At 60.6% G+C, this 9,712-nt stretch overlaps 2 protein-coding genes across 6 annotated transcripts; one reads left to right on the top strand and one right to left on the bottom strand.

The window, feature by feature from the left end:
- The first annotated feature begins 211 nt into the window (after positions 1–211).
- LOC116627664 (heat shock transcription factor, X-linked member 3-like) lies at positions 212–1,855 on the top strand. The gene is made up of 2 exons (XM_032397542.1): positions 212–714; positions 1,142–1,855. Exons 1-2 carry the CDS (start codon positions 226–228, stop codon positions 1,730–1,732), a joined length of 1,080 nt encoding a protein of 359 aa, XP_032253433.1. The 5' UTR covers positions 212–225; the 3' UTR covers positions 1,733–1,855.
- Positions 1,856–2,874: 1,019 nt separating this feature from the next.
- On the bottom strand, positions 2,875–9,445 carry EOLA2 (endothelium and lymphocyte associated ASCH domain 2). 5 transcript variants are annotated; one of them, XM_032397395.1, is made up of 5 exons: positions 9,380–9,445; positions 6,968–8,228; positions 4,744–4,890; positions 4,343–4,625; positions 2,875–3,467 (listed from the first exon to the last, which is right to left on the bottom strand). In XM_032397395.1, the coding sequence occupies exons 4-5, from the start codon at positions 4,593–4,595 to the stop codon at positions 3,244–3,246; spliced, it is 477 nt and encodes a 158-aa protein (XP_032253286.1). In that variant the 5' UTR covers positions 4,596–4,625; positions 4,744–4,890; positions 6,968–8,228; positions 9,380–9,445; the 3' UTR covers positions 2,875–3,243. The 5 variants fall into 5 exon arrangements, with proteins under 5 accessions (XP_032253286.1, XP_032253290.1, XP_032253291.1 ...); XM_032397399.1 differs by having other exon boundaries at positions 7,149–8,228; XM_032397400.1 differs by having other exon boundaries at positions 8,169–8,228.
- Positions 9,446–9,712: the final 267 nt, after the last annotated feature.

Raw genomic sequence — 9,712 nt, 5'->3', positions numbered from 1 at the left:
CTTGGCCAGGGCTCCCTCTCCAGACCAGCTCAGAGTCACCTTTGTGACATCACATGACAAATAAAGAGGGCGATGACCCAGGCACCCGGTTGCCCCACTACAAGACTCCAGAATTCTGTGAACAGTATATATTGGGCATCCCTGTACTGGCCGAAGGCATTTCTGACTCGAGAGTCTAGTGAGATGGTCTCGGGGTGAAAATGCTCCCGATCTAGACTTAGCTCCATGGCTGGTCAGAGTACCGACAAGATGGACCAAGTCAAGCTGCCTCCACCTGGTGATGGGGAGGCAGCAACAGAGGTCCCATCTAATTCCTCCCTGGAACCACATTTGGATTCCAGGGAGGTTTTAGAGAAGCATGAGGACCCAGCTGTGAGCCGAGATCCAGATCCCCAAGACAACCCACAGCCACAGGCCCCAAACCTGGGTGCCGCCAATGTGGGACAGAACATTTTCGGGCTCTCCTTCCCGAGGAAGCTCTGGAGCATCGTGGAGGACAACACCTTCACGTCCGTGCGCTGGAATGACGACGGCGACACCGTGATCATCGATGAAGACCTTTTCCAGAGGGAGATTCTTCACCGGAGGGGCCCAGAGAGAATCTTCGAAACTGACAGCTTGAAGGGGTTCATCCGCCTAATGAACCTGTACGGGTTCAGCAAAATACGCCCAGACGACCCTTCGGTTCACGCCCCGGGGAACAAGAGGATGATGGTAACGTAGAGAGTCCTTGCGTTTCCCCCGTTTTCTGTCCTTCCAACAGCTTCCCAGTAGACCCAGATGAAGGATCTCCCGAAAGGGTTTAATTTCTTATTAATATTTTATTAACATATTCCTCTATGCCTAAACAGAAGCCAGGGAACGTCAGATAGGTGTGTGAACACCTTAACCTATGCATGCTGTGTGGGTGGTGAGCTCAGGCTCTAGGGCGTGAGGAACCTCGCAGGCAGCCGCAGAGGACCTTTCCTCCATAGTAGAACTAGACCATTATCTAGGCCATTATGACTGCCTGGGGGGGGGGGGAGGGGCAGGGAGTAGTGGTGGCGCCAGTGGTGGCCGCGGTGGCCGTGGCAACGGCGGCAGCAGCCGGGAACACGATTCTTTCCTTCCGGAATGACTAAAAGGATGACTCTCGTTTCAGATGTACCGCAACTCCAACTTCCAGCGAGACAGGCCCGTGCTGCTCGAGAATATTCAGGGAAAAGGTAACCTGACAACTGGCACCGGGTGGCCAGGAAGCAGTGCAACACCTCTGAAGAGGAAGAAGCAGGTAGCAGCGACAAGACGTTCCCCACGAATCCATCACAACGAATCCACCAAAGGGGACGAGGCGCACCCCGAAGAAGCCCCAAATGTTCAGGGACCCAGTGGCATCCGGGCCTTTGCCTTCTCTGAGATCTGGGCCCTGAGCAGCATAGCCACATATGCCATGGCAGACCGGGGCCCAAGTGGGCAGGGGGGCCCAAGTGGGGAGGGCACCTCCAGGAATGTGATGTTTGTGCCCCCGGCTACTGCCGGAAGGGACGGCGCGGGGGAGCTGCCCACTGCCCCCCCGGCCTACCCCGATTATGAGTCAGTGATGTTGCTGTACAACACCTGTTATTCCATCCTGCTGGCTGCCCTTCTGTTCATGTCCCCAAACGAGGCCCCCAGTGAGAACGAGGAGCAGGAGGGCTCCTCAGATTACAAGTGTGCACTCTGTGAACACTTCAAGGACAACCCGGGTCCCTAAGCTCACAGGCCACTGGTGACAGATAAAAATCACCATTGTGTAGCCCTGACTCTATTTTTGGCTTTAATAAAGAAAAGCAAAACTCCGCAGGAGTAAATAAACAATGACAACGGCGAGTCTGTGTTCTTTCTAACTTGCGATACTACACACACCTCATCGGATAAACCCGAGGAGGCTGCGAATCCTGGCCCAGGACCGGTTTTGGCCCCCGTGGGCCCTCTTTTCTTTGAAGCGGCAGCATTTTCACCCACTCGGCCAAGGAGCTGGCTAAGGAGTGTTGAGGCAGGCCCAGGAAGATCTGGTCGCCTGAGCCTTGCCTGCCGGTCAGGAGAGACAACAGCCTCACTCCTGACCTTGGCGCTGTCCCCCTTTCCAGCATTCACGAAGCTTGAGACAGGAGGGGCTTTCCTCGTGGGTCCCCTTGTGATGCCGGCAAGTTTCTGATCAGCAGCTGAGTGCTTCTAGCGCGGGGGCCAGGGGCCTTCCAAAGAGGCCCACCGAAAAGCAGGGACGTAGGACCCCTTTAGTCGAGCTCAGAAGACACAGGCCGTTCCAGTCAATGGCGGGGTGGGGGTGGGGGCTGCGGGCGGGGGTGGCCCACCATCCTCATAGGTGACAACCACTAGAACCTTTGCTAAGGAACACACAAAAACCAACAACAAAAGATTTCCCACAAAATAAACAACGCAACTTATCACTTTTCCATCAGTGCTGTATTTAGGACCCTTTCCTTGCACACGTAGCAGCCGTGCCATGTGTGTAACACGCACACTTCGTGGGCCAAGGGACGCTTTTACAACAGAGCAAGAGTCATCTGCGAGGACGGACGGGTGCTCTGTTTCTCAGGCTGACGTCCTCGTCACCGTGAACGGGGCCGTCCGTGGCTGGCCACTCCCTCCCGGGCCTTCCTTCAGCGCCGGCTCCCAGCCTTCCCACAACATCCCCTGGACGCTGTTCACTCTCCGACTTTTGACCAGAACGAAGACGGGGGGATACACTAACCAGTTCTCTTAAAATGTATTTCTTTTTTTAAAGATTTTATTTATTTCACACAGAGAGACACAGAGGGAACACAAGCAGGGGCAGAGGGAGAAGCAGGCTCCCCGTGGAGCAGGGAGCCGGACATGGGGCTCAATCCCAGGACCCCGGGATCATGACCCGAGCCAAGGGCAGACACGTTAACGACTGAGCCACCCAGGCGCCCCGAAACGTATTTCTTGGTGCAACCCAAATTAGTCACGGTGCAGAGGCCTTTACGGCCGCTTTCCCTTTCTCCTGAAGCTCAGAGTCCTCGAGCCTGTCGAGGAGCCCAGACGGGCAGCTCACAAGGAAAGTCCCGCCGGCCCGTCCCCCGCACGGGAGCGGAGAGATCTGTGTCCACGAACAGCACGCAGCGGCAGCGCTCTCCGCGGCGGGGCCCAGCCAGACCAGAGCTGCGGTCCCCGCCTGCGGCACGACGGTCAGCTCACGGGTCGTGACTTAGCTGGCTTCTCCGTAACCCTGCACGCTCCTCAGGCCTCCTGCCGCGAGGGGAGCAGGTGCTCTGGGATGTCTACCTGGAAGATATCCTTTCCGCCCTTCCTGGGGATGGGCTCCAGCAACCACCTGGGGTTCGAAAGCGCCGTGAGGTACTTCTGCTTCAGGCTGGTCAGCACAGCTCGGTTTTCCAGTTCCACGACCTCATCGGGAGCTAAGTCTTCTGGGCACGGCAACGTTTCCCCAACGTCAACAAGCCCTGTGCACAAAGAGAAGCACGCGCTGGTTTTTCCTTCCAGAAACCGAGGCCCGCCTGTTGGGAGAACACGGCTGTCGAAAGCTACAACCACCAGAGACCACGAGGGTCTCACCAAGGGGCCACGGAGTACACGGGGCCCCTCTGGCCGAGCATTTGCGACGTGCCAAACTCTGTTCAGGGAATTCTGGGTGAGGCCGAGGGACGGAGAGAAAGAAGCGGAGGGCCTTGTCCTCAACGACCACACCCAAACGATGGGCTGGTCCCAGCCAGACTGCTCAGGGCAGCGGGCGGAGATCAGAAGGGCTCCAGACGCCAGGGGGAACAGGCCATCAGGTCCCCGAGCACTTCGGCAGGTGGCAGGTGCGGCAGTGGGACCTGACCCAACGAGGGCGCAGGGAACTTACCCGGGATGCGGGGACGGTGGGGGTGGGGCATCGCCCACGAAGCCAGGCAACAGCCTGAATCTGGAGGTTACCCCAACCCACCCCGGGTCCTGCGGTCTCCGCCTCCCACGGTCTCTGCCGCAGGTACGCGCACGCACACACAGACGCACACACACTCGTGCACAAACACACGGGTGTACGCATACACACCCACAGGCAAACGCCACGTGGAGACTCGGAAGCCGTCCCTGCCTCTCAGATCAAAAATGGGAACTGAGGCCCAGAGCGGACGCAGGGTTCCCCTGAGGTCGTGGGACCTCGGCAACCCCCCCCACCCCCAGCGCACGGCCCCTTGCTGCCCCTCCGAACGGTGTGTTGCTCGGCTCACACACCAAGCAGTTCAAAAGAAAACAAGCCACAAAACTCCCGAGCTAGGTCCTGCGGCGTAGCCCCTGGAGGCGTCTGAGCAGCATGTGGCCTGTCATCACTTGCCAGCTATCACGCCACGGCCGTACTTTTCCCCTGCCCGAAGCAAGGCCTGAATCTGAGCGGGGGCCATCCCCAGCCGCTCCGCCAGCAGCGTCCTCCACGCGCCGTCTTCCCAGTCCCTGTGGGCGATGTGGACGGCGACGGTACAGTTCCGGTGGCTGCTCAGCAGAGGACGCCAACGCGTCTCCACGGTCTTGACCCCGTTTAAGACGAAACCCGCATAAGGCTGCCGGAAGGAGAGGCAGCCGAACTTCATCTCCCTACAGCTCCTGGGGCCTCCCCTGGCCTGCGGGAACACGGAACCACGAATGTCAACGAGCATCACGCCCAGCGCTCCAAGCTCAGGACCCCGCGGGCAAGGCCTCTCCCCAGTGTCCCCCGGGTTGCCCTGAGACCCCACTGACCTGGACGGTGGGGCAGCCGAGAGCCCTGGCTCCTTCTTTCTATCACTACACAGTCAACCGACAGGCCCAAAGGAAGGGGCCGGTGATCAGGACGACTTGTCCATCAGATGGAGTCTTGGGCGAGCTCACGGACGACGGTGGAGACAGCTAGAGAAAGGCATGGCCAGGACAGCACGTGGTCAGTGCTACAACGGAGGCCACGGAGCCCCAGGAGAGCACCGAGGGGGACGGGCCCCTGGGTTTAACGACTCAGCGAGCCGGCTCTAGCCCTCTCCCGGCACAGACAGGGCCAGTCCTGGGCTTCGCTTCTTCTCCCGCCAACCCACTCGGGTCCCTGGCCCTGCCACCGCTGACACACTGCACATCCCCGGGCTCCTGTCCTGGGGCGGCGGAGCACAAATCCTTGGTATCTAACCTCAGCTCGGCGCTGGGGGCGCCCCGCGATCTCAGATGGCCCCGGCCCCTTTGGGTGCCACCCTCCTCTGACCCCTTCCTGCCCCACTGCTCTCACTATCAACAGACACCCCCAACCCCGAGCTGAGCCTAGAGAAAGGAAATACAAGAGCAGGATCAACTGGTCCCGGGGCGCACGCACTGTCTCTACGCCAAGCACAGGGGAGGGGCACGAACCACACACCACAGGACTCAATCCTCAAATCACCCGGTACAGCGGCGCTACCATCACCCCTCTCTGCATCTGAGAAGGAGGTGCCGAGGAACAGACAGATGGCCCATGACTGCAAGGGGATCTGAGTGCATGTACCCCCTGCCCTTGCACCTGGACGGGGGGCGGGGGGGGGGGGGGGGGCCCCCCCCCCCTCACGGGAGGACAGAGCCGTGCAGTGGGAAGAGCAGGGCCCCGGGCCTGAACCTCAGCTGGGTGCTGGTACCTCACGGAGCCTCAGTCTCCAGCATGGCTGTGAGGATCGGGGACAAGGTGCCAAGGGCACCCAGCCCAGTACATGGCACCTAACAGGACAGTTACAAACAGTGGCTCCCATCATCATCATCATCATCATCATCGGGCCTGGGGCTCTACACTGAGCCCATGAGTACCACCTACTCCGGCTCATCTCTGCTCCCAGTTCCTCAAGTACATAAACCTGGCCTCAATGACATTCTCTTGTTTAAGGAAACACATCCACTCTCAAAGACAAGGCCCCGTGATCACAAAAGCTCCCCCACGTTCACCCCCTTCCCAATCCACCGTCCTGCCCGTCCCCACGTCCAGACCCGCTGCCTTGCGTCTGTCTCTCCGGCCGAGCTGCCCTCAGCTGTGCTCTGGGGTCTAGCACTCTGGCTCACTCCGGGGCCCGGCTCGGTCATGCTCCTGCTCAGGCAGCCTCCCTCCCGTCCCCCGTGAGTAGGCGGTCCCGTCTGCAGAGAGCCACACCCGTGTCTCCCTCACCGCAGGGACAAAGACTCCCCCCCGCCCCCGGGGCCCACACAGGCCTCCAGCTCCTGCGGCGGCCTTCTCCAAACCTGTGCATAGCAAGAGGTCCCCCCAGAACAGCCGTCTACACTCGCAGCCTCTACTTCCTCGCCATGCACCGCACCCCACCTTCCACGAACACACCCTTGACCCGCCTGTCTCGTCCTCATCTAACTCGTGGCCGGACAGCCCGGACGCGGTCGACCACCTCTCGTTCCCTTCTTCTCAGGCTTGCACATCGCACGCTCGCCCGCTCTGCCCCCGTTCACACAGGCCATGCCCGCTTCGTCTCAACCCTCCACAGCCAGCAGCCCCAGGTCCCCAACCACCGCCACCCCAAATCCGCTTCCGTTCCACCTCGGCAAGTGGTTTCACCACCAATCTGTTGTTCCAGTCCCCCTGACCTAGCAGCCGCTGCGCTCCCTTTCCTGCACCCGGCACTCACATCACGTGGGCGCCGGTCCCCAAACCCACTCAGAGCCTGACCCGTCTCCATCGTCTGCACGGCCACAATCCCAGCCTCAGTCTCCCAAGGTCCCGCTGCCCTCTCGAGCGGCCTCCCGATCACCCTCTGCCTCGCCGCTGGAGCGCGGCACTCCCGGGTCCGCGCCGAGGACAGAGTGGTTCTGGCACAGGAGTGATCCATCGTGTCACTCCCCTGCCAAAACCTTCTAGGGGCCTCCTGTCCCGTCCAGGACAGATCCACACTTCTCGCCAGGGCCTAAAGGCCCCACGTGATCTGCCCCCCCGACCCCCCACCCCGCTGTCTGCTCCCTTCACCCCTCTACTCACCACCCTGCAGCCACAAAGGCCTTCCTTCCATCCCCGGAACAGTCCAAGTTCATCCCTCCCTCAGGGCTTTCATAGGTTGTTCCGGGTTGCATCATGTCCCCACCAAATTCGTGTGGTGGAAGTCTCAATCCCCAGCACCTCAGAACATGACCTTACACATAAAGGAAAGGTCTTTACAGACCTTTTGAGTTCAAATGAGCTCAGCTGGGCAGACCCTCACCCAGTATGACTGGTGTCCATATGAAAGGGTGAAGTTTAGAGACAGGCATGTGAAGACACAGGCAGAGATCTACAAGCTATGGGATGCCAAAGATGGCCAGGAAACCACCAGAAGGTGGGGGCCGGGGAGGGATGGAACACCTTCTCTCCCAGCTCTCAGAAGAGGCAAATTCAGCCGAGGCCTTGAGCTCGGACTTCCAGCCCCCAGAAACGGGAGACGATGCATTCCTGTTGCTGAAGCCACCCAGTCTGTGGTAGTCTGACACAACCACCCTGGCAAGCTAATTCAGGGGTAGGTGTAAGCTCTGTCCTGGACATCTCCACAGGGTGCACAATGATTTCTCCATCAAGGGCACATCCGGCGCATTCCTTCATGTCTGTACATCTTCACCTATCATCTTTTTCACTGCCTGTGTGGCAACCATCCCGTGGTTGCCCGTCCCACAATTTGCTGACTAGTCCCTTACTGGCGGAGACTCACAGACTGCTTCGCACTTTCTGCCACTACAGAGGACATCACCACAGCCGCCCGTTGGCAGAGGACACGTTTAGTAGGCGGCTAGGGTCACGGCACGCACATCTGAGATGCTGATGCAGGCCAGCAGACCGCCTTCCACAAAGGCTCCCCTGTGTACGCTCCAGCAACCGCGGGCAAGGGGTCCACTTCCCCACTCCACTGTCGGCCCTGAGCATCGTGACTCTGCTTAAGCTTTGCCAACCCGATGGGTGACAAAGGGTCGCCCTGTTCACTGGGTCCGGATTATTCACGAGGGAGGCTGGATATCCCCCTGTGGCCTGGCCCTTTCTCTTTCTTCTACGACGGTATATCACTGGACTGCAGGTTTGCCTCATTCAGTTTCTTGGCCAACCTTTGTCTCATCAGGGCCACAAAGACACAAGGAGAACTGAACTGTGTGGGCGGAACCCCTAGAGGGATGGAACTGTGAAGCTGCCCTCCTGTCTCGCCACGCAGAGTACTTGCTTTGTGGTCTGACGAGGAAACGCTATTCCACTTGTCTGGGCTTCTTCACCTGCACAAGGACTGGAGTGGGGAGGGGGGGGAGAAGAAAAAGTCATTAGGTACAAGAGGACAATGTTGGCTAATGTGCCAGAACAGGTTTTCTACTCGGCAGGGATGGGGGACCACTGGGACTCAGGCGGGCCCATCGGATGGGAAACACCTCACTCAAGGTTTGGTTCCGCTAATCACATGATGCCCCAGCCAGCAGCTGAGAAAATTCTCATGTAAGGGATCCTGTTCTCACAGCCTAGCAGACCCCTTATCCAACAGGAGAAAGATGACACCACTCCCTCACATTGTCACAGGGGAAGGATTTGGGGGCCCTACGATCCCGTTCCCCTCAATAAAATCCTGAGTAGGCCCCACTGGGAGGAGTGCCACGGGTAACCAGGGGAACACCGCACAGCCTGGGACCTCAGGTAGGTCACAGCCTGGGGGCCAAGGGGAGGCGGGGAGGGACGCAGTGAGGGAGGACTGGTGCTCGTGGACCAGCGTGCTCCTGTTTCTATGTGCACAGGTCCATTGCCTGTACAGGCACTTAGAAGGATGGCGGGCGTGTGACTGTGGCTGGAGGAGGGGACAGGGAAGGGTGGCCTGGGCAGCTCTGCGCGTGCTTCCAGACCCCCCCCCCCCACCCCCCGCAAAGGCCCGGAAAACCCCAGCCCAGAGGTACCAGCCCGCGGAGGGCCCAGCAGGCCTCAGCAGCAGGGGCTTCCTGGCTCCCTTTGTGGCGGGCGGGTCTCCCGGCACCGAGTCGCGGGCGCCCCTGGCTGACCCGGATGCGGCCACCAGGCGGGACCGTCCGCTTCCGCGTGAGCCGGCGAGGCCGCCAGCGCCTGGACGACCGCCTCCCACGCCCAGGCCAGGAGACGACGCGGGCCGCGGAGAGCGGACAGAGCGCTCGGCCCGCGTCGTGGCTCTCCCGCCATCGCCGCGGCCCGGCACCGGGGACCGCACACAGGTGACAGGCGTCGGCGGTCCCTCACCTGACAGGCTCGCACAGACGCCGGCGCCCCTTCCTTGCGGGGCGTACGCCGGCTCGAACCCACGTAACGCACACGGAGGGACGGAACACGCCCGTTCGCGAGCACGTAGGCACGCAGCCAAGCAGTTACGTACACACGCACATAGGCGCGGAAGCCCCGGCCGCTAGGAGACGTGTGTGGACTCACCCGGCCCCGACTCGCGGGGGAGGATCCCGGTGGATCGGGAGGTAGACGCCGGCGGCTCGAGCGGAACCGGAAGTTAGAGAAGAAATGGGGTGGGGGAGAAGGGGCGGGGCGAGGCGAGCTTGGGGGGCTGTTCCGTGGGCGGGGCTACGGGAGGCGGGGCAGGGGGAGGAGTATGTGGGGGTCGACCTGTGGGAACGAGCTGGGGGACGACGAACTGTGAGGCAGGGCTGGGGGAGTAGCTGGGGCGCACCTGCGAGAGGAGTGAGCGCGGCGAGTGAGAAAGAGTTGGGTACGAGCTCGGGCAATGAGCGGGAAGGAGCAGGGAAGGAGCAG

This window comes from Phoca vitulina, unplaced genomic scaffold (genome assembly GCF_004348235.1).
Source record: "Phoca vitulina isolate PV1807 unplaced genomic scaffold, GSC_HSeal_1.0 scaffold99, whole genome shotgun sequence".
Classification (NCBI taxonomy): domain Eukaryota; kingdom Metazoa; phylum Chordata; class Mammalia; order Carnivora; family Phocidae; genus Phoca; species Phoca vitulina.
The sequence above is the reverse complement of the archived record's forward strand: the minus strand, read 5'-3'. Positions and strand labels throughout refer to the sequence as shown.

What these genes read in the sequence shown, in the direction of transcription:
- EOLA2 (XM_032397395.1), bottom strand. Translation starts at nt 4,595, where the DNA reads ATGAAGTTCGGCTGCCTCTCCTTCCGGCAGCCTTATGCGGGTTTCGTC. An exon ending in CGGCCGTGGCGTGATAGCTG is followed by an intron (nt 3,468 to 4,342) that starts GCAAGTGATGAC and finishes CTTTGTGCACAG; the next exon opens with GGCTTGTTGACGTTGGGGAA.
- LOC116627664 (XM_032397542.1), top strand. Translation starts at nt 226, where the DNA reads ATGGCTGGTCAGAGTACCGACAAGATGGACCAAGTCAAGCTGCCTCCA. An exon ending in CGGGGAACAAGAGGATGATG is followed by an intron (nt 715 to 1,141) that starts GTAACGTAGAGA and finishes CTCTCGTTTCAG; the next exon opens with ATGTACCGCAACTCCAACTT.